Source organism: Cynocephalus volans, chromosome 4 (genome assembly GCF_027409185.1).
Source record: "Cynocephalus volans isolate mCynVol1 chromosome 4, mCynVol1.pri, whole genome shotgun sequence".
Lineage (NCBI taxonomy): Eukaryota > Metazoa > Chordata > Mammalia > Dermoptera > Cynocephalidae > Cynocephalus > Cynocephalus volans.
In genome coordinates this window covers 160,373,814-160,398,077 of record NC_084463.1, presented here as the reverse complement: position 1 = coordinate 160,398,077, position 24,264 = coordinate 160,373,814, and the positions used below count along the sequence as shown (strand labels likewise).

The window sequence follows — 24,264 nt, the reverse complement described above, 5'->3', positions numbered from 1 at the left end:
GCTCTCGGGGGCGGGTACGACGCGGGTGCCTCCGAAGGCGCCTGGGTGGCCTCAGCCTCAAAACCCCACCCCCGGCAAGTCCCGCCCCGACAAGCGAGAAGGAGCAGGCAGCCACACTTGTTTATTAGGTGGGTCCTGACACCAGCTGGCAGGGAAGAGCCACCGGGTCCAGACGAGGGCATGGGGGGAATGGGGCGCAGGGACAGGCCCGCGCATGGCAGCTGCTGCGCCTAGCCGCGCTCGCAGATGACTTCGACGACGCTGGGCTCCATGGGCACTGGGTCCGGGCAGCGCAGAGCAGCGGAGGCCACCACTTCGTCCAGCAGCAGGTGCACGAGCTCCTCGTCGGCTACAAAGCGCCACAGGTAGAGCTGCAGGAAGTGGCAGTCCACTTGCACCTGCTGCAGCCCGAAGCGCCCAAAGGTGCGCAGCCGCACACACTCTAGTAGAGTCTTTAGGCTGATCTTGATAATGCCGGTCAGCACCGATACCTGCAGGCAGACAGGGAAACAGGGATGCAGCTCAGTGACAGCAGGTGTTGGGGAGGGGCACCTACGTCGAGTAGGGACCAGGGAGACATAACGTGCCAGTATCTGGGGTAAGGCAGAAAGTTTCCAGGGCCCAGGTAAGAGGAAGGGATACAATGTTAACACGATCATTTGGAGGAGAGGGGACAGGTGGGGCCCAGCGATCAGAGGTGGGGGAGCCAGCATTAACATGGGGTGGGGGGAGGCAGAAACCATCATGTGAATAGGAATCCCTGGGGAGGATCCAGGACTACTGCGGGTACAAGAACAAGGGCAAAGAGGTGTACTAGGTCAGCACCCAAGCTGGGTGCACAAGGTCAATCATGGTGGGGGGCTATGGGGCAGTGGTGGGAGGCTCTGGACTACCTAGAAACAGCCCTAAGGACAGAGACTGGGGAGTCAGGGTCACTCCCAGTTGGGCACAGACAGGGTCACCTCCAGTAAGCCTCCCTGGGCTGGTACAGAGCTGTGCCAGCCAACCTTCCCCAGGCCCCCTAGATGTCTGGGTCAGACCTTGTTGAACTCCACAGGGCTAAACACATCAATACGTTCAGAGAATAGCTTCTGGATGTTGCTCAGGAGGTTGGTGTCCATCGGAGCACTGGATGGGGGAAACAAGAAATCAGAGCCCACCCTGCACCCCCATCCTCCTCTGTCCACCGCTGACCAGCCAGACCTGGGTGTGTAGCTGGGCGCATAGCGGCCCTGCTGCCGAGAGCTGCTGTACACAGAGAAGGTCCTCTTGCTGGAGTCGCTGCTCTGTGCCTTGCGAACACCTTCTTCGTACAGGAGCCCCACCTGGTGGTGGAAGGAAGTACTGCAAGGAAGCCGGAGCATGCGGAAGCTCCAGCCCGCCTTCGGCTGTGGCGCCCGGAAACCGACTGAAGATGCCCTAAGTTATCTACTCATTTGTTACAAAAATCACAGGGCAATCACCGGAGGGCCTGTATCTACTTGGTACATGGCCACTATTTATAGAATCAGTGGAGTAGGGCAAAGAAAGGACACAAGAGTTGATCTGAGGCCCAATCTTCAGTGCCAGCCCTGTCCTGACTTCCTGGGTGACCCAGGGCTTCAGCTTCCCCATACGGGAAATGGGGGCAATGATGCCATAATCCGGCGCTGACAAGGAACAAGGCCATGGATACAGGCACTGATGGGCCCCTGCTGTCCTGCTACCCAGAGGGTTGTTCCCCCAGCCCCCCCAGCCTGCATCAGGGGTCCCCTGCCAGCCTGGGGCAGCACCTGCACATCAATAGCCGTCGTGTCCTCCACCACCCGCTTCATGACAGCACGCACATTCCGGGGCTCCAGGGTACTGAGCCAGTCCCGTGTCTCCACACTCTTGCGTAGCATCTGTGATATGACCAGGCCCTGCACCTTCACATAGTGGGTCAGCAGCCGCCGCGCCGTCTCCCTGGCCTCCGCACACAGTGTGCTCACGGGCGTCACTGGAGACTGGTCCTGAGCCAGGGAGGCAGAGGACAGAGGGGGTGGGTACTGGGGGCAGCTCAGGGTCCACTGCCAACCAGGAGCTCAGCACAGACTGGGCAAAGTGGAGGTTGGGGTGGGCACAGACAATTGGTCTGGGTCTGGAACCCAGAGCACGGCCCAGCCTCCAGCGCTCAGCATCCCCTGCCCCGCCCATGAGCCAGAAGTTCACCTGCCCCAGAAACTGCTCGTCAGTGAGGGTGAGGATGTAGGAGATGGTGGCTGTCTCGTAGTCCAGGCAGAGGCGGGAGAGCAGTAGGAGCAGGGCGGGTGGTGTGGCACCCCCCTTCTCTCCAGGACTGTCACAGAAGCTCTGGGCCGTCTGGCACATGGAGCGGATGAAGCCCACGATGAGGCCCTCACGTACGCCCTGACTGCAGAACTCGCCCTGTGAGGAGAGGGGCCCAGATACACAGCAGGTCCCCTCTTCCAGACAGGCGCTGCTTGTGACCCTCTGCTGGGTCCCTAAGTGCCCCAGCCCCTCTCCAAGGGACAGCTTCATCTTGTATTCCAAGTATCCCAGAGGAGCTCCCCTGCTGGGGGTAGGGGTGGGGGGCAGGGACAGCATTGAGGAACCTGTCACCCTCCTATTCTCAGCCCAGTTGCAGATGCCCTCAGAGCCTTCCCCACTTTCTAGATTGTGCCTCATGAAAACCTGAAACCACAGCCAAAGTGCCTGGGGCAAGGGCTGCGTGTGCCCTGGTAACTTGTCCCGTTCCCCAAGCATGATAAAAGGTTACTGGTAAAAGCCAGCAGGACGAATAAGAAAGCCCAAGGGGAGGCCGTACCCGGAAGTAGGGCTTGTTGGAGAAGGACACCTCCTTGGCGGTGAAGAGGTGCACTGCAGCCAGAGAGGCCTTGATGTGGCTCAGGATGGAGCTGGCAACATTGGCCAGCAGATCGGCCAGGCCAGGGCCCTCTTTCCCAGCTAGGCGAGGTGCAGCCAGTGCCTGGCGCACGTCAGTCAGGCAGCCCAGGAAGGCCACCTGCAGGCCATGCAGGTGGTGGCCCAGGCGCTCGCGAGCCACTCGCTCAACGATTTTCGTGGCAGCCTCGGCGAGCCTAGCTCCAGCCAGCAGGGCTCCGGGTGCCTGCAGGCGCCGGTGGAAGCGATCCAGCGCCCGCACCAGCAGCGAGTTGTCACTGCCACCCTGCTCCTGCGCCAGCCGCTGCTCCACTAGTGCAAAGTAGCGGCCGCCCAGCTCCCGGGTGAAGGTTGATAGCTTCTCAGCACCAGCCGGGCCCTGGGCCGCAAACAGCTCCTGGTAGGCTGTCGCCACCTGACAGAGGCCACCCACGAAGCCGCTGCCGCCGCGGTCAGTAAACTCTAAGACATCGGGAGCGGGAGGGGAAGGCCCCAGCTCGGCCGCCAGGCTTTTCAGCTCCTCTTCCAGCCGCCCGCGGGCATGTGCCAGGAACTCCTCGCACAGCTCCTCGGCTGGCTCACCCAGGGCCAGCAGCAGCTCCACGCACTCAGCCTGCTCAGGGGCACCTGAGCCGCCCTCCCTGCAGGGAGGGAGATGGCAGTGAAGAGCAGGGCCACCAAGGCTGCCAGGAGGGGTGGGGCGGGAGACAGGAAAGCAAAGCGAGCAGCATGGCGACAGCTCCCGCAAGGGCCCAGGATGGGCGTGGGTGGGACTCGGGACCCCGGCGAGACTCAGGGGCCACACCTGAAGCGCTGGCGCAGCTGCTGGGCCAGGCGGGCCGTGATGACCTGGCAGTCGTCCTGGATGGCGCGGAAGGAGGGCAGGTGCTGGTACTGCTGCAGCACGGCGCGCGCGCGGCCCTGGTAGCGCACCGCCTCCCCGTAGGCGCCCAGCTCCACGCACTTGGTGAGACGCGAGGGCAGCTCGAAGAGGAACTGCAGCTTCCGCAGCAGCGCGTGGACCCCTGCGGGACAGGGAAGTGGTGTGAGCCCCAGAGCCTTGAGCGGGGCCGCGGTGCAGGACGTGCTGGGGCGGAGCCCACCTGCCAGCTTGGTGATGCGCTCGTGGCGGTCCTGCAGCGTGGCGCTGATGCGCGCGCTGAAGTCCGTAATCACTGCCATGTTGGTGGCCAGCCGGTCCATCTCGTCCTCCATCTTCCGGAAATCGTTCTTCATCTTGCGGATGGTGTCTGGGACGGAGGGTAAGGGCCCGGAAGAGAGAGGAGATGAGTTGGGGGCAGGGCGACCCTGAGCTCGAGACACTGAACGACAGCTCGCTCACACACAATCTGCGCAAAGGCGCCGCGCATTCATGATCCGGTCTGAAGGGTCTGCAAAGGTGCTTAGTCCCAGGACAAACGGGCAGAGGGGGGTCATTATGGCAGTACGTGGGCGTTTCCACACTTACACCGCTGCGGGCTCTTAGCCATGCTACCCAGGGAAAACAGCCAGGGAAGCCGCAGTTCCTGCCCTCAGAAAGTGCCCAGTTCCAAAGGAGGGCCCACGGCACTCAGCACTGGCTGAAATGGCTTTACATTTCCTTAACTGCTCCATTGGAACGTAAGCAGGGACCTGTCTGCTCCTTCCAAGGGGCATCCTCCATGCCCAGCCCACCACCCGGGGTAAGGGAGAAAATACTTGCTCACCCTAATCTCCTTCCCAGAACCCCCAAATCCTTCTGGAACATGGTCTAACTTCTCTAAAGGGTCCTTTCCCGTTTGTCCCGATAGAAACTTGCCCAAGGAGGCTGTTCTTCTCACACCCAAGGTGCCTCCGGGTCTGGCCCCTTAATGCTTCTAGATCCTTTCTACTCTTTCGCTCTTCAAACCCCATATTCTTTAAAGACCATGCCATCAAACTACACTCCTTCTTGTTGCTGACCCTATTGTCCTCTTTGCCATTCCTGATCACTGTCTCCTCTTGCCTGCTCCTGTCACCTCCTTCTGAACATCAACATCCACATGGATGAACCTTTGAACATTCTTGACTGTTCACTGACGTCTTCAATTCCATCTGTTCTTACCTGCCTCATCTGGTCCACCCTCTCCTTGCCATCACCAGGAAATGCTCCCTCCAAAATCTCAGCTTCAAGCCTCGCCACCTTCTGTAATTCTGATCACTCACCCTGTCTGCCCACTCTAATAATCCTTTGGCCTCTTCAGGATCTCCAGACACACTGACCCTAGCACTTGGCCACCATTCACAATGCCTCTGCCCCCCAACTCCTCTTAGAATTCGTGGCCCTCCACGAGTGTCATAATGAGTTTGCCAGCCCCCTAACCCCCCCTCCCTCCATTACTTGTCACACAAAACCCTTGTGCACATTAAGCCCAACTAGCCACTTACCCTTTGCATCTGAGCAGCTGGAGAAGGGGTACAAAATCACCCCCACTGGTCTCCCGTTAAATTTAATGACCCTGGGCTGGCTGGTTAGCTCAGTTGATTAGAGCACAGTGCTGATAACACCAAGGTCCAGGGTTTGATCCCTGTACTGGCCAGCCGCCAAAAATAGATAGATAGATAGATAGATAGATAGATAGATAGATAGATAGATAGATAGATAGATAGATAGATAGATAGATAAATTCTATGACCTCGATAACCAAAGTGGCACTCCACACTGCTCAGCCATCCTTCCAAACCTTCCAGTGGGTCTGTTTTCCCATTTTCCAAAATAACATTTTCTTCTCAGTCTTCAAAACATGCTTACTTACTCTCAACGGGGGACCACGTTTCACGCTACATGGAGAAAATACAAGCAAACATCAGCGCCCTCCAAATCTGCAGAGTGAACAGACACCTTATGCAGTCTGTGCCTTCTTCTCTCCCTCTCCTGAGGGGTCTCATCGAGTTCGGCAGCTGCAATGGCTTAGACATCTGTCTCTGGTCCTCAGACTTAGTGGTTCTTTTGTTTTGTTTTTGGTGGCTGACCAGTATGGCCAGTTTGGGGATCTGAACCTTTGACCTTGGTGTTATACCCCATACTCTAACCAAATGGGCTAACCAGCCAGCCTTGTCTCCAGTCCTGACCACAGCCCTGCCTAATGACCTACTTAACACCACAATGTAGACAGCACACAAGCAACTCCCATATAATATGTCCAAAACAAAACTCTTGACGTTTCCTAAACCTGTTCCTCTGCTAATCTTTTCCACCTTGGCTTCTGGACATTTCCAAAGTATCATCTTTGATTCTTATCAGTCCTTCACCTCACATTCAATTCATCAGCAAGTTGTGTAAGATCCACCTGCAACATTTTCTTTCCAAGCCACCATCATCTCTTGTCCAACTACTGCCAATAATTCTCAACTAATATTCCAAATTCCACTCCTGAACTTACCATTGATGTTCATAAAGGAAAGCAAAGAGAATAAGACAGAAATGCACCTGTCATGGAAGACTTCTATTAACTTCCATAAATCCATGACAGATCAATGGACAAAAACTAAGCGAAGCTACAGAAAACCTACATAAGTAATACAGTAGACCTAAGTAATTTATACTGAATTATTTTCAAGACTTCATAAAATACACCAAATCTTATCATATATTAGGTCACAAAGAAAATCTCAATCCAGGGCCAGCCTGTGGCTCACTTGGGAGAGTGTGGTGCTGTTAACACCAAGGCCACGGGTTCGGATCCCTATATAGGGATGGCTGGTTAGCTCACGTGGGAGAGCGTGGTGTTGACAACACCAAGTCAAGGGTTAAGATCCCCTTACCGGTCATCTTTAAAAAGAAAAGAAAGGAAAAGAAAATCTCAATCCATTTTTAAAAAGAAAATAAATCAAAATGGTACAGACAGCACTCTCTGATCACAATGCAATGAAATCAGAAATTAATAATACAGCTAGAAAACAAAGAGAGCCCATCATTTGGAGATTTAAAAAAATCTCATTCTTAATCAACTATTGGGTCAAAAAATAAATCAAAGCCGAAATTGCAAAATATATAAAAGATAACAGCAATGAAAATACTGAATTAGTAAGAACTTGGTATATTCCATGGATGAAATGGATAATTTGCTACAAAAATAGGATTTACTAAAATGGATTCCAGAAAACAAGAAAACACAGACAGAGAAAACTGAGAATGTAGTCAAAGACCCCTCTTTCCCTCCACACAAAGGCGCCAGGCCCAGAAGATGTCCAGGGGTCTTGCTACAGCTTGGAAGGACAGCTCATTCCAATGCTTTCTAATAAGCAGTACTCTAGCAGAGAAAATGAGAAAAGTTGTCACATGAGCTTGGTGGAACAAACAACACTGATATGGAAATGTGACAAAAATACCTTGAAAACGACACCTTCATATCTCTTATGAATGGAGAGGCATACATAAATTAAATAAGTAAATGGAGATGCACAGATAAATCAGCAAACAGAATCCAGCAGCACATTAAAAGAATAATTGATAAAATATGATCAAATGGTTTTTATTTCATGAATGCAAGAATGGTTCAATATTAGAGGATCTCTCAATAATACTTTATTAATAGATGAAAGAGGTAATTCAGATGAGAACAGGTGCTTTCAGGGTGGTACGGCCATCGATGAGAGACATTCAACATCTACTCCTTTTATTGGGGTGGGGGGATCTGAACCCATGACCTTGGTGTTATAAGTCTGTGCTCTAACCAGTGAACAAACTGGCCAGCTCTCAACATCTACTCTTCACATCATCATCATGTTTAATGAGGCAGTGCTAGAAACATTCACATTAAAATAGGAAACATGGCAAGATGACCGTGATTACCACTGCTATCTAATGTTGTTCTGGGGGTACTAGCCAACACAATTAAATTCAAGAACTCTATTACAGAGATACAAAAATTGGAAAGGAGCTTTAATTATCACTATTTGTAGATGATATAATTGTATACATAGAAAACCCTAAAGATCACTGAAATTACTACCACAAACAAAAGAGAATTTAGTAAGGCAATTGAGTATGAAATTGATATAAAGAATCAACAGTAATAAGCAACAACATTCACACATATGGTGGCACTTCAAAAAGCTCATGGAATAATAGAATTAAAAAATCTTATGAGTCTTTACATGAACTTTTTTTTTTTTTTAAAGATGACAGGTAAGGGGATCTTAACCCTTGGCTTGGTGTTGTCAGCACCACGCTCAGCCAGTGAGCTAACCGGCCATCCCTATATAGGATCTGAACCCTTGGCCTTGGTGTTATCAGCACCACACTCTCCCGAGTGAGCCACAGGCCGGCCCCTTTCCACGAACTTTTTGAAGTAGGTTCATACTAGCTAGAAGACACAGTAAGAGAAAAGGACCCATTTTTAATTATAATTTTAAAAAATCAAAATACTAGAAATAAATTAATGTTCAACATTTACATAAAGAAACTTTTATAAGTTCCTGAGGAACATACTAGAAGGCTTGAAGAATGCCTACTACATTCTTGGATAGGAAGCCCAATATCATAAAGATGTAAATTCTTCCTAGAATTTTAAGTTGACAGCATTAAAATTTTAAGAAATTATTTTTATCATTTTTTGAAAACTACAAGTTAATTTACATTCAGATGGAAAAATAAGAGCACACAAGAAATTTTGGAAGTGAAAAGTAGTGAGGGGCCGGCCCGTAGCTCACTCGGGAGAGTGTGGTGCTGATAACACCAAGGCCACGGGTTCGGATCCCATATAGGGATGGCTGGTTAGCTCACTAGGTGAGTGTGGTGCTGACAACGCCAGTCAAGGGTTAAGATCCCCTTACAGTCATCTTTAAAAAAAAGAAAAGTAGTGAGGAGAAACTAGTTATACTACAATTTAAAGCATTATAAAGCTACTATAATTTAACGTGTGTAGCACTGGTACAATGAAGAATTAGAGATCAATTGCACAAAACAGAAAGTTTTTTTAAAAATCCAGAAACATAAAGGAATTTAGTATTATGATAAAGTCAGCATGGCAAGTCAGTTGGGAAAAATGAATTATTCAAAGAATAGTGTTGGGACAACCGGGAAGCCATCTGAAACAAAAATATAGCTGGATTCAGACCTCACACCTGACATACCAACACACGCGTGCATGCACACACACACACAGCAGATAGATCAAAGTTTAAACACAATTTTATCCATTTGTTTTCTTTCTTTTTTTTTTGGTGGCCAGCCAGTGTAATCAGAGAGAATTTTTAAATGATATTAGGAATGGAAAAGGTCTTGCTTAGAAACACTGCAACTCAGAAGCCATTAATAAGATAACACAATTGTCTGCTCTGCAAAAAATGCCATAAGCTAAATCAAAAATATAAAATAAATAAATAAATAAATAACTGCAAGTCACGTTACGCAGGGCTACACAAGGCTACTTTTCCTTAGTATGTGCAGAACGCCTATAAATCATGAAAAAGAACATGAACAGGCAGTTAAAGAAAAAGGAAATCAAATAGGTCTTAAACATATTTTTTTAATGCTTAATTTCATTCACAAGAGAAATTAAATTCAAACTACCACTTCTCAACTCTTAGAATGTCAAAGAATGAAAATTTTGGTAACTTAGTGTTGGCCAGGGTGTCTGGAAGAGGTATTCTCCTATTTGCTGGTGGGTATGTAAACTGATCAATATTTACAGAGAGGAAACTGTCCATATCTAACTGTGTAGCTGGGCTGGCCATTTAGCTCAGTTGGTTAGAATGCAGCCTTATAACACCAAGGTCATGGGTTTGGATCCCCATACCAGCCAGCCACCCCCCACCCCCCAAAAATAACTGTAGTGAGTGACTCCACACTTCACATGCCCACACCTGGCCTGTGTGAGGCTCCTGGACTGTGGGAACATTCTCCAAGCAGGACCAGGAGCAACCCCACTTGGAGAGACAGGTGGAAGGGCAAGGTGAAGAGAAAAACATCAACGACAATGACAAGGAGCAGACACAAAAATTACAAGAAAAAAATAGTAGAGAGGCTGACCCGTGGTTCACTCGGGAGAGTGTGGTGGTGATAACACCAAGGCCATGGGTTTGGATCCCATATAGGGATGGCCGGTTCGCTCACTGGCTGAGCGTGGTGCTGACAACACCAAGTCAAGGGTTAAAGATCCCCTTACCGGTCATCTTTTTAAAAATAAAAATTTAAAAAATAAAAAAATAAAAATAGTAGAAAAAAAACAAAGAAAAAGAACTGCACAAGACAAAACCTACAGAGCTACCACCTATAGAGCAATTAAGAAATTTTTAAAAATTACATGGATAGATCATGACTCAGCAAAATGAACTTTCATATTAGCAACACAGACCATGAGATAAACCACTCATCCTTCCTAAAGATGACTCCACAGAGAGGAAGTTTACCATGAAAGAAAATCACATAATATGTCTATATTACTCTTTGGGGCCACTGGTTGGAGTTACTTGTATTTTGTTGGAAAATGATTTTATTACCGTTCATGGACAGTGAATTAATGGACATAGCAGGGACAGTGCTATGCAGTGAAAAAGTGAATAAAACCAGAGCAGAGACAGAGGCCAGAAGCTGAGATATCTAGAGGCTAATGATCTGCTGAAGGACGTGAAGAGGCTCAGAAGCTCATGGGGCATTTCATCATCTTCCACTAAATTCTTGTTTTTGCTTACAAATCGTTTAACCTGTGACACTGTAACAGCACTGACTCCATTTTAAAAATGAGAATTATGAACAAGAGGAAAAGCAAACACATATGCCTGCGTGCAGAACCACTTGGTCTGCATATGGGAATGGGGGAAAAACAGCCCATAAGAGCTCATCTTCATTGTGTGTTTAGATTCCAGGATGCCACTGGAGATAGATTCCAGGAGCTGAGCCCCTGACCCTGAGCACAGAACAAAGAAAGAAACTTTGAGACACCATCTGGAACAGTATGAGCAGCTGCAAGATAAGCAGCCAGTGGACTTGCTAATTCTGCATGTAATGATTCAGCCTAGCCAGCTAACTCGCAGAAATCCTTCACCATGCTCCTTTCCTTTAAATTTCCTGCTGGACAAGACTTGTAGGATCGTCTGTGGACTTTAGTCCCCCATCTTCTCAGAAAGCCAGCTTCCCGAATAAAGCCCTTTTTCTTGCCTCAACACCTTGTCCCTCAACTTATTGGCCTGTTGTCCGGCAAGCAGACAGACTTGGCTACAGTAACACCACCACCTCCTTCCAGGTCTCCCAAACGCTTACTGTAAAGCTCTAGGACCACGCCAATCATCGGGCTCTTTTACCTGCTGGTAATCCTGCCCTGACTGGGCCAATTGTTGAGCTAGGGCTGGGTCTGGAGCTCACAGACTCCTCAAGCCCGTTCCAGACTGGGTCACAAACCCTTCTTTCGCCAAGCTGGGTCACCAGACCCCTCACCTGCCAGGCTGGGTCACCAGACCCCTTACACGCAGGTCTGTGAGCTAGGTAACCAGCAAACAGGTCCTTGGATGCCTAGGCTGGAGAGCAGGGCTGTGCCCGGGCAGATGCTGAAGGCAGTCGCCAGCAAAGCTGCAGTGCTGTGCAGGGGCACTAACTCCACCCCCCCACACACAATTTGTTTACTGAACCCCCCCCAACTGGACCTGAGGCGAGGGAACTGACTATTCTATTTTCCCAACAGCTACCATCAGAAAAGCAAAATTCTAGGGGTGGACGGTTAGCTCAGTTGGTTACAAGGGTTCAGATGCCTGTACTGGCCACCTGCCCCCCCCCCAAAGGGCAAGATTCTTTTCATCCTGGGTGTTTGAGCACATGGTACTTAGCTGCTACCTCAAGAAGGAAATCTAAATCTGACTTTCAAAGGGTAAAATCCAAAAACTAAGTTGTTACTAAAATAGAGTAAAAGAAAACCTAACATAGGTGTCCTGTCATTGTTGCTGATTGCATTGTCACAGATCCAATTATTGGAAATAAAAGTTGCACCATGTCAAAAAGAGAGCATCGGCACCATCCAGTAATGAGGACTGTCACTACGTCTTCTAACTGGACATTTCAAGCAGTTTGCAACTGGGGTGAGTAATACATAAGATTATGTCACCTGCCAATAGAGATAGTTGTACTTGTTCCTTTCCAATCTGGATGTTTCTTATTTCATTTTCTTACCAAATCTCCCAGGCTAGAACCTCCAGTACAATGTGGAATAGAAATGGTGAGAGTGCACATTTGTTTTGTTCTTGATCTTAGGAGGAAAGTTTTCAGTATTCCACCATTAACTATGATGTCAGCTGGGTTTTTTTCATCATTAGGTGGTTAAGGAAGTTCCCTTCTATTCCTAATTTGTGTTTTCACCATGAAACACTGGATTTTGTGGAATGTTTTGTCTGTATCTATTTAGATGATCATGTGTTTTTGTCCTTTATTAATATGGTGCATTACGTCGAGTGATTTGCGTATGTTGAACCAACTTTGCATTTCTGGGATAAATCCCACTTGGTCATGGCATATAATCCCTGTTGCTGGGTTTGCTTTGCTAGTATTTTGTTGAGGATTTTTGTGTCTATTTTCATAAGGGATATTGCCTGTAGTTTTCTTTTCTTGTGCTGTGTATGGTTTTGGCTTTAGAGTGATTCTGGTCTCAAAGAATTAGTTGGGAAGTGTTCCTTCTTCAAATTTTTGGAAGTGTTTGTAAAGGATTGGTACGAATTATTTAAATGTTTGGTAGAATTCAGCAGTGAAGCCCTCTGGACTTGGGCTTTTCTTTGTGGGAAGTTTTCTGTTTAGTAATTTTTTTACTTGTTATAGGTCTTTCAGATATTTAATTTCTTCTTGAGAAACTTTTGGAAGTTTGTTTTTCTAAGAATTTGTACACTTTATATAGTTATCTAAATTATGAGCAAACAATAGTTCACTGTGTTCTTACGATCCCTTTTATTTTTGTAAGATTGATAATGTTCCCTTTCTCATTCCTGTTCTTTTTTATTCTTGGTCAGTCTAGTTAAAGTTTTGTAAAACCAACTTTAGTTTTCATTAATTTTCTCTATTGTTTTTCTATGCTCTAATTAGTTTATTTCTGTCCTAAACTATTATTTTCTTCCTTCTGCTTACTTTAGGTTTAGTTTGCTTTTTTTTTTTCCCTCCTAGTTTCTAAGGTAGTAGGTTATTTATTTGAGACCCTTCTCTTTTTTAATGTAGGTATTTAAACTTATTTAAATTTTAAATATAAATTACCCTCTGAGCAATGCTTTTGCTCCATCTCATAAGGTTTGGAATGCTGTGTCTTTGTGTCTACTCATCTTTGTACTTTCTCTGTGGTTTCTTCTTTGACCCATTGGCTATTTAGGAGCATGTTGTTAAATTTTCACATATTCATCCATTTCTCAAATTCCTATTGTTGACTTTTAATTGAATTTCACTGCAGTCAGAAGACATACCTTAAAGAAAGAAAGAAAGAAAACATACTTTGTATGATTTCAATCCTTTTAAATTTATTGAGACTTGTTTTATGGCCTAACATATGGCCTATCCTGGAGAATGTTCCACATGCACTTGAGAAGAACGTGTAATCTGCTGTTGTTGGGTGGAGTGGTCTACATGTCTGTTAGATCTATTTCGGCTTTTTTGGGGTTTTTGTGGGTTTTTTTGTGGCTGGCCAATATGGGAATCTGAACTATTTGGTTTAAGTGGGTTTAAACCTTCTATTTCCTTGCTGTTTGTCTGTCTAGTTATTTTATCCATTATTGAAAGTGGAATATTGACATCTCCAAATATTATTGTTGAATTTTCTATTTCTTCCTTTGTCAGTTTTTGCTTCATGTATTTTGGGACTCTGTTGTCAGGTGCATATGTATTTGTTATATCTTCTGGATGGATTGACTCTTTTATCATTATAAAATATGCTTTGCCTCTAGTAACAATTATTTTTTTATTTTTTGGCAGCTAGCTGGTGCAGGGATTTGAACCTGTGACCTTGATGTCATAACACTGCACTATAACCAATTAAGCTAACTGGCCAGTCGGCTCTAGTAACAATTTTTGTCTTAAAGTTTATTTTGTCTTGTGTTGACAAAGCCACTGCAACTCTCTTCTGGTTAATGTTTGAATAGACTATCATTTTTTTTTTTTTGCTTTCCAGCTATTTGTGTCTTTGAATCTCTTCTAGAAAACATATTGTTGAATCATTTTATAAATCCATTCTGCCTATCTCTGCCTTATTTAATTGGAGAGTTTAATCCTTTTATATTTAGTATAATTACTAATAAGGTAGGATTTATGTCTTTTTTTGCTATTTATTTTCTGTCTTATATCCCTTTTGCTCCTCAATTCCTCCATTACTGCTTTCTTTTGTGTTAAATAGATGTTTTCAAGTGTACCATTTAGTTCCCTTTTTGGTTACTTTTACTATACATTTTTTTAGTTATGTCTTGGTGGTTGCCCTGGGGATAACCATTAATAGCATCTTAATTTGTAACAATCTGATTTATTTATTTTTTTATTATTATTATTTTTTGTCTTTTTCGTGACTGGCACTCAGCCAGTGAGTGCACCGGCCATTCCCATACAGGATACGAACCCGCGGCGGGAGCGTCACCGCGCTCCCAGTGCCGCACTCTCCTGAGTGCACCACGGGCTCGGCCCTATAACAATCTGATTTAGATTAATAACAACTTAATTTCAATAGCAAACATAAACTATGCTCCTATACAGCATCATTCCTTCCACTCCTTATTACTTCTTAAAATCAAATTTATTAAGGTGTAATTTGTAAATGATATTACAATGAAAAATGATAAATGATAAATGACAAATGTAAATGATATTGAAATGACACTTCAAGTTTGATGACTTTTGTGGTTTTTTATTTTTGGCAACTGGCCAGTACAGGGATTGAACCCTGGACCTTGGTATTATCAGCACCGCACTCTAACCAACTGAGCTAACCATCCATCTCCCTCCACTCCTATGTGCCATTATTGTCACAAATCTTTACACACCATGTGACCCTCAACAGATATATAATTATTGCTTTATGCAGTTGTCCTTTAAATCAGGTAAGAGAAAATAGTGAGTTACAAACATAAATAAACATATACTGTTATATTTATTTATTAGTTGCCTTTACCCATGCTCTTTATTTCTTCATGTGGATTCTAGTTACTGCTTCATGTCCTTCCCTTTCATCCATAAGCACTCCCTTCAGTATGTTGTAGGGTAGATCTGTTGATGATGAATTCTCTCTGTTTTTGTTTATCTGGAAATGTCTTCATTTCTCCTTTTTTGCAGGACACTTTTACTGGGTATAAAATTCTTGGTTGGCAATTCTTTTTTTCTTTCAGCATTTTGTAATGTCATCCCACTGCCTTCTGACTTTCATGATTTCTGACAAGAAATCAGCTGTTAATCCTAATAAGGATCCTCTGTACAAGGGTACTTCAAAAAGTTCATGGAAAAATAGAATTAAAAAGGTAAAATGAGGGGATGGCCAGCTAGCTCAGTTGGTTAGAGTGTGGTATTACAACACCAAGGTCAGGGGTTCAGATCCTGGTATTGGCCAGCCACCAAACAAAAATGAATCTTTCCATGAACTCTTTGAAGTACCGTAATACATGATATGTTGCTTCTCTCTTGATGCTTTCTAGTTTTCCAATTTTTGTCTTTTGAATGTGTGAATATGTGTATCTACATGTCAATCTCTTTGCATTTATTCTACTTGTAATTTCGTGTGCTTCTTGGATGTATAGATTGATGTTTTTCATGAAATTTGGGGAGTTTCCAGACACTATTTCTTCATATATGCATTTGCTTTTTTCTCTCTTCTCTCCACTTGACACTCCCCGTATGCATATGTAGGTACACCAGATGGTGTCCCACAGGTCTCTGAAGCTCTGTTCAATTTTCTTTCTTTATTTTTTACTTTCTATTTCAATTGATTTATCTTTAAGCTTGTTGATTCTTCTGTTTGTTCAAATCTGCTGTTGAGGTACTCTAGTGAATTTTTCATTTTAGTTATTACACTACATAATTCCTATTTGTTTTTTTATAATTCATTCTCTTTGATATTCTGAATTTGGTGAAACATCATTCTCATACCTTCATTTCTTTTTTTTTTTTTTTTTTTTTTTTGTCTTTTTCGTGACCTGCACTCAGCCAGTGAGTGCACCGGCCATTCCCATATAGGATCCAAACCCGCGGCGGGAGCGTCGCCGCACTCCCAGTGCCGCACTCTCCTGAGTGCACCACGGGCTCGGCCCTAAACATGGTTTCCTTTAGCTCTTTGAACATACTTAAAATAACAGATTTAAGTTGTTGTGTAGTAGACCCAATGTTTGGGATTTGACAGTTTCTATTGTTTTTTGGGGGTGTTTTTTTTTTTTTTTTTTCCTTTGGTGACTAGCCAGTATGGGGATCTGAACTCTTGACCTTGGTATTATAACACTGTGCTTTAACCAACTGAGCTAACTAGCCAGACCCTATTGTGGTGTTGTTGTCTTTTAATGAACCATACTGTCTTGTGTCTTTGCATGTCTCATAAGTTTTTCTTGAAAAATAGAAATTTTAAATAATATAATATGGCAACTCTGGAAATCAGATTCTCTTCCCTCTTCAGGTTTTATAGTTGTTGCTGTTTGTTGTAATTCTGTTGTTTGTTTAGTAATTTTTCTACATTACTAAACCTGAAGTAATTAGTTTCTGAACAAATTCTATAAGGTCTATAAGGCCTATGTTCTTTGTAGTGAGTAATCGCTGAAATCTTCACTTGATTATCTTAGTGGTTAGCTAATGCCTGGAACCAGTAAATCTCCTGGTTTTTGCTGAGGAGCCCTGTGTGTGTGTGCTAGGATACACCTTAAACCTCAGCAAGGCAGTTTACACCTCAACTTTAGCCTTAACTTCCTGCTTGTGCAGAGGCTCATAATGAGCCAGAAGTAAGAGCTTAGGGCATTCTTGGGTCTTTCCTGAGCATACATATAGCCCTAAAAATGCATGTGGCCTTCAAGATTCCAGGGGATATATCAGAGCTTGTCAAAGCCCCTATGTACACCTCATTCCTCAGCTTTTCCATTTAGGCTTTTTGATTAGTCTATTAATCTAACTATTATCCATCAAATAAAGTAGTCACAACACTTATCTGTAATTGTTTTGACAAACGCCCCTTGATGAAAGGCTTTTAGCATTGGACAACTTCCATGTCAGTTCAAGCCTATGGAGTTGAGTCTTTCAAGAAACCACAAGGCAGGTCAAATAATGATAATTCTTTGGGCATGAGGCTTTGAAAGAGCTCCAGCTCTGTTCTGTTCAACCCAGTACCAGGAATGTGGACTGATATTTTTCAAGGCTACAGCTGAGTTGGAGGGCAATCAGAGAAGCCAAGGCAAGTTAAAACACAGGATTTACTATTCTTACCAAGATTCAGTCATTTTCCTTGAATAAATTCTCTCTGGATTGCTACAAACCTTCATTTGTTTGCAGAATTCTGAAAAAGTTGTTTCTGACTATTTTGGCTAGGTTTTCATTGCTTTTGTGGAAGAAAAAATATCAAATGTATTTATTCAACTATTTTTGCTGATGTCACCCCAGAATCTCACCACCTGCTTATGTAAATGAAGTCTTACTGGAACACAGCCATGCTTATTCATTTGTTTATTGTCTACAGATGCTTTCAGGCTACAATGGCAGAGCTGAGTAGTTGTAACAGAGACCAGATGGTCCTGAAAGCCTAAAATATTTATTTTTTGGTCCTTTTCAGAGTAAGTTTGCCAATCCCTGTTCTATGGTCAGGATCCGCTCTCTTTGTTCCCAACATTCCTGTTCTCCCTGCACTGGAGAGCTTTCCCAGGGCCTTTGCATAGGTTGTTTCCTCAGTCTGAATCACTCTGCCCACAGATCCTCCTGTAGCCAACTCTTCGTCATTCTCTTTAATTGTCACCTCCTCAAAAAAGCCATTCTCTGCCACCCTTTCTAAATCAGTCCCTATCAACCACTCTCTAATATATTATCCTGTTTTATTTTCTCCAGAGCTCTTGTCAAAAGTGAAATGATCTTATCCTCTTTACATATTATCTGTCTCTTTCTCTAGAATGTACATTCTGTGACAGCTCAAGATTGTCTTGTTTGCTACTATATCCACCATCCAGTGCTTAGTCTGAAACCTAGAGTCAGTCTTTACATCCAAAGCACCTCAACACCAAGGTTGTCTCTATTGCCCCCAAATACCTCTGAATCTACCCACATCTCCACTACTAATCATCCTGGGGTAAGCTCCCAGAATCTCTGGCCTGGACTACTGAAATAGTCCCTACTCCTGCCACCTCTCCAATCCATTCCTCCCAGTGCAGCTGGAGGGATCTTTTCAAAACACAAATCTGACCACATAACCCATCTGTCTAAACACATTAGCTTAGCACTCTGTGGACAAAGGCAAAATCCCTAACATGTTCTGGAAGGTCTCTAGTTAAACTCCACCACATCTACCACCTGCTTGGCTATGTACAAATTCTACTTCCCCTCCTGCTACAATAGCTTAGCTCTTGATCCTTTGCTAAGGCCAACCCATGTACTGCTCTTTCCTGCTCCTTTCTCATTTTTCTCTCTTTCTTGCCCAATCAATAAGCACTCCATGCTACATTACTCTCCTCAGTGTCTTGTCCAAGTTTATCCATTCTATTTCTTGAATGCTTTCTTCACTTAGCTTCTAAGATACCCATGCTCCTGGCTGCCCTCAAATTTCCCCAAATGTTTGTCTCCTTTGCAGGATGTTGATGCCCCAGGGCTTGATCCTCAGACCTCTTCTCTCACCACACTCCCTCCCTAGGTAATCTCACTTTATTCCCTGTACCTTGAACTCCAGTCTCCCCTGAACTCTGGATCCCTCATCTAACAGGCATCTCAAGTTTGAAAAGGCCAAAACTGAACTCTTGAATTTTGCCCTCACAACTTGCTCCTTCCCAGTACCCCCCTCTCACAATAAATGCATTACAATTCTACCAGTGATTCAGACCCCTAAACCACAGTCATCCTTAATTCTTCCCTTTCTCTCCCACATCACATGATTCCATCAATAAATTCCATAAGCTTGTCCTTCAAAAAATGTCTTGGGAAGGGCCAGCCCATGGCTCACTCGGGAGAGTGTGGTGCCAATACTACCAAGGCCATGGGTTCGGATCCCATATAGGGATGGCTGGTTAGCTCACTTGGGAGAGCGTGGTGCTGACAACACCAAGTCAAGGGTTAAGATCCTCTTACCAGTCATCTTTCAAAAGAAAAAAAAAGGAACAACAGTCAAGCTGGGGCTGCTAGAGCTTGGGGGAAGAGGAGGAGAGACCTACAGAGTACATGAAGGTGGGAGAAGCCACAGTGAAAGAAAGAAAAAACCTCTCCAAACATTTCGTGCCACGGCTGCTGTAACGCTGGAGCTGCTGAGCGCATGGAACAGGAGCCAACAAAAGCTGCAGCTACGCCCTTTGGATGAGGTTGCATGGAAGCAACAGGGGAGAAGAGGGCCTTGGTGGCCCCTTGGCCAGCAAGACCACTAATAGGGTTCCCGTGGACCCACATAAGAGCAAGGAGCCACAAAAACTGAAAAAAAAGCAGCCACTCAGAGGCCAGTGAGTCATCACATGGGACCGGTGCATGGCCTGTCCTGTGGGAAGTGTTTGCAGCACAGGTGGTGGGGGAGACGGGCCCACCAGGGGAACACTGGGGCACAGCAAGGACAGCTGACCAGCACCCCAATGAACGAAGGACCACTCAGAGGAGACTGGTCAAGAATATAGAATTGCATGGGATGCGATTTGATGAAAAGACTCAGGCCCAGTTCAGAGTTTCTATACAACCTAGGTGCACCAGGTCTCTGGAGAGCCGGAAGTACCTATAAGGTCAACCATTAAACCCTGAGCTGCACAAAAAGCCTTCCCCAGGGAAACAGCAGCAAAGCAACAATTTAGCTAAACCACACAGCTCAAGTACTGGTCCGCACAGGAAGTTCTCCCATTTTAGAGGTAAGCAAAGGACAAAAATTAGTTCCAGCCCAGGCACACCACCAGTGCCTCAAGCGCACCCAGGGACCTGAGGCAACAAGTCAGGGACCAGACTCCCCTCCCACAACCAGGCACACTGCCAGTACCTCAGGGCCCACCCCGGGTCCTGAGGCATGAATCTGGGGACTAGACCCCACTGTCCCCAATCAAGCACACTGCCAGTGCCAAGGAGCATGCCAAAAACATCACCTCCATGTAGGTGGCCATTCCTCTTTCAGAAGGAGAGAAGAAATCTAGGGATATCAGAGGTGGGATGGGGCAGAGAGAGGGGGATGGGGAAGATTGGACAAGGGGCATAAAGAATAAGTACAATTTGCAACAATATATATGCTGGTAATATTGATTCAATAAACATATGTCAATGTTGAACCCTAAAAATATGTATAATGAATTATGATTCAAAAAAAAAAAAATCTTGAATTCTTCCACTTTTCCACTGTGGCATTCTGGTCCACCAGCATCTTGCCTGGACTGCTTCCTAATGGGTGTGCAGAAGAGTCCTTTTAAAACAGAAGTCAGACCACCCCATACTTCTGTTCATTCCATCTCACTTAGAGTAAAAAGCAAGATCCTCACAACCCACAAGTCTTTCCATAATCTGGTCCCCACTAATCCTCTCTCCTACCTATGCCTACCACGCTCCCCGTCTCCCAACTCACTGACTTCCTTGATGCACTTTGAATACACCAGACATGCTCTCCCTTCCCAGCCTTTGCCTCTGCTGTTTCCTCCTCCCAGACCTCCCCTCCCTAAGGCTGGTTCTTTCTCATCAAGGCCCTGCTCAAATATCACCACCTCAGAGTGGCCCTCCTGTACTCACCCTAGCTAAAGGCAGGTCCCACACACCCCAATTCTCTTTTCCTCTTACTTGTTTTTTGTGTGTAGCACTTACTACTGCCTTTATTTGTGTATTCATTTATTGTCTGCCTCCCCAGTTGGAATCTGAGCTCCAGGAAGGCAGGAGCTCTGTCTGACTAGTTCATTGCCATATCCCCAGTGGGCAGAACAGCTCTTGGCAAAAAAAAAAAAAAAAGACAAGAAAAGGCATTCCATGGATATTTCTTGAATGAATATAAGACTTATAGTCTTTATAGATATAAAACTCCTGACTCCTAACACTTGCTTTATAATTTTCTCCCTTTTTCTTAGGAAAAAGACTTTTTAAAAAATTCTTATTAAGCAAGAGCTAAGTGTCAAAATATTATGTGTATTCCAACAAATGGAAAATGTAATGCAAAATTCCTGTGAGAAATTTCTCAGGACAGAAATTATGATTTCTTACTGTTTTGATGCTGGTATTAGCAAATAGAAAGGAACGTCCTTCAAATCAGATAAAAAGAACAATGGATCTGTAGTGGATTGAATTATGTCCCCCCAAAACTCACTAAGGCTTGAATTGTGTACCTTAAGTTTTATGTATTAGAAACTTGGCCCCCACTGTGATTGTTAAGAGGGTGGGAAATCCTATTATGATAATTGAGAAGTGGAGCCTTGAAGAGGTGATTGGATTGAAGGACCATGCAGTAGTGAATTGATTAAAAATGGTGGTCGGAGTGTGGTTCTGAGCACTTTAAAAGAAGAGGAGAGTCTCTCTCTCTCTCTCTCTGCCTCCCTCCGTCTCTCCCTCCCTCTCTCTCTCTCTCTCTCTCTCTCTCTCTCTGCTTCCACAGTCTTGCAATGTGAGACCCCTGGGTCACTGTCGCCACCACCAGATAGACTTTGGACTTCCCAGCCTCAGAAAGTGTAAGCAATAAATTTCATTTTCTTTATAAATTACCCTGTTCCAAGTATTTTGTTATAAGCAACACAAACGGACTAATACATGGTACATGTTACTACACCCACCATTGTGAGAATACAAGAGTCAGAACTCAACCCCACAGATGCACATGGAACATTCCATGGACTGTAGGCAAACTCTGGGGATCTCCCTCCTAGACTAAGTACATGTAGGTCCAAAATTATTACAAAAATCTGAGTAGTGCATCTTCTCAAAACAGGACAGAAGCTAGTGTGGATGACAGCTGAACACTGTCTAAAACTGGGAAATAAAAGGGACAAAAAAAAAAGGCCTTTACATGATCTTTGTGTCCCTTAATGTCATAAACTTTCTCTCTTTGCTTAGTTAGGGAAAGAAGAAAGGAGGGAAGGAGGGAGGAGGGAGGGACAAGACCACCCTGAAGGTAGACCTGGGCCAGAGAAGAAAGTTACCATTAATAAGAAAAAAATAAGCCTTACTGAGGCTTCCTTGGTGTAAGGAATTCTTTTAAGTGCTTCAGATAAATCCATTTCAACTTTTCTCCCCTTTGGTCATTAAAACAACCCTCTGAGAGCAGCTGCTATCTCTATAGTAGTCTGACCATAAAGTCTCGGAGGAAGGGAGGTGAGAATAGATTAATGTCAGGGCAGGACTGGAATCCGGGTATCCTCCCTCTAAATCCACTGCTGATTTTTCCAACACAGTGCGAGGGATGGGGGGATGTGAGACTGCAAGGAGTACGCCTCAGTGATCACCTGTGGCTGAGATGAACTTGTTGTAGTTCTCATAGACCAGGGTCTGCATGTCGCTGTCTAGAGCCCGGATCTGCCGCACCATGTCCGTCTCACTGTCCATCAGCTGGGCCAGGGGGCACTCTCTACGCAGCTGGAGAAGTTGCGTGGTTAGTGTTCAGGTCAGGAGACACTCATGTCCCCCAGCTTGCCCACAACCTCGGTGCAGGAAAACCCTGATCCCATCCCTGTCAGGAATCTCAGACATGGGGCCTGTAAGTGGACCCAGTTTGGGGTTTGACAGGATTTGAAATCCTAAGGCTCAACGTATGCCCAGCCCGGCGCCTATCAGCGCCTGAGCCACGCCCCCATCCCGAGCCTATCAGAACGTCAGCCCAGGAGACCTCAGACCCCATGGAACCTCATGCCAGTCCAAGCCTGCCCACGCCCCCTTAGACTCCAGCCCTGCCCCTCCTGCCTGGCCGAGGGTCGCACTTCTCTTATGAACCCCTGCTCCCCTCACCCCCGCAACAAAGTCAGGGGCATGGTCCAGTGGTGCAATATATCGGGGGCCTTGTCCGCCTCGTTCCTCCTCTACACACCCACCTTGTCCAGATACACTTCCGGGTCGAAGTGCGCCCCATTGAGATCAGTAGGGTCCAGGGCGTCCGGCCCCGCGGGGCGTCCCGCCGCCTCCCCTTCCGAGAGGCCGTAGTAAAGCTTCAGCATCCCGTGCGCTTTCCGCCGACGCTCTGGAGCCTCCGCCTCTGGCCCTTCCGGGGAGTCGCCAGGTCCAGACCCAGGGCTGGGCCCGGCGGCTACCGCCGCCATCGCTTCAGTTGCAGCTCACGGCCGTGAGGCTGGGAAGGGGGCAGGGAGGAGTCACTTCCGGGAGCCATAAAGTTGTTGTTGAAACGAGGCGGTCCTTTAGGTGAAACGTCCCCCGCAGCCCTGGGTCCTTCAAGACTAAAGTTCCCCCGCATCTGCCCTCCCCGAGTGCAGAGGTTCCGCGAGAGCCCTGGGTTCCCCCCGTTTCCAGGGTGGGAGGATTTCGTGCGACTGTCTCGGGGGCTGCCCTCCCGGAAGGGGGCGAGCCGTGGCCCCCCAGTCCTGCACCCACGGGCAAGCGGCCCACGGAATGTGTGCTCAGATGCAGTGGACGGATGCGGGCCGTGAGACCACAGCGAGTGCCTGGGATTCTGCCGCTGCCTCGTTACCTGGGCAGAGGCTCAGTTCACCCCATTCCTAAAATCCGGCACAAACTTTCACATGGGGGCTGCGAGGATTAAATTTATGTGCACTGCCCCGCACGGTGCCTTCGACGTAGTGTTTCTCAAGGCCTGGTCATTTGACGTACTTCAGACTTAACTGTGGTGCGTTATTAAAAACTCTGGGTTCCCCCGAAACCAAGCTTTTTTTTTTCAGGGACCCGAGGCAAAGAGAAGGGGACTGGACCTCTGTCCCACAACCAGGGACACGGTGCCAGCACCTCAGGGCCCGCCCGGCCCAGAGGCATGCAGAAGGGGACTGGACCCCCCTCCCACACCAGGCACAAAACGCCAGCACCTCGGAGCCAACCTGGGTACCAGAGGCATGGAAAAGGGGACCGGACCCTCCTCCCACAACCAGGCACACTGCGCCAGTACCTTGGGGCCTGCCCAGGAACCCAGGACATGGAGAAGGGGACCAAACACACCCCACAACCAGGCGTACCGCCAGTGCCAAGGAGCATGCCAAAAACAGCACCTCCATGTAGGTGGCCCACCACAGCCACCACAATAACCATGGCTGCTGCAAAAGCGGCTAGACACCACAGCCACCACGCAGATGGTCTGCCAGCCACTGGAGTGCATTCACACAAGGAGAGTCACCAGAAGAGACAAAGAAAAGAAAATG

The 24,264-nt window shown here is 46.3% G+C and overlaps 1 protein-coding gene across 1 annotated transcript; it reads right to left on the bottom strand.

Moving 5' to 3' along the window:
- Window positions 1–114: 114 nt before the first annotated feature.
- VPS51 (VPS51 subunit of GARP complex) lies at window positions 115–23,231 on the bottom strand. The gene is made up of 10 exons (XM_063093914.1): window positions 22,975–23,231; window positions 22,393–22,522; window positions 3,987–4,133; window positions 3,689–3,908; window positions 2,807–3,524; window positions 2,191–2,406; window positions 1,773–1,991; window positions 1,204–1,325; window positions 1,041–1,128; window positions 115–491 (listed from the first exon to the last, which is right to left on the bottom strand). The coding sequence occupies exons 1-10, from the start codon at window positions 23,197–23,199 to the stop codon at window positions 231–233; spliced, it is 2,346 nt and encodes a 781-aa protein (XP_062949984.1). The 5' UTR covers window positions 23,200–23,231; the 3' UTR covers window positions 115–230.
- Window positions 23,232–24,264: the final 1,033 nt, after the last annotated feature.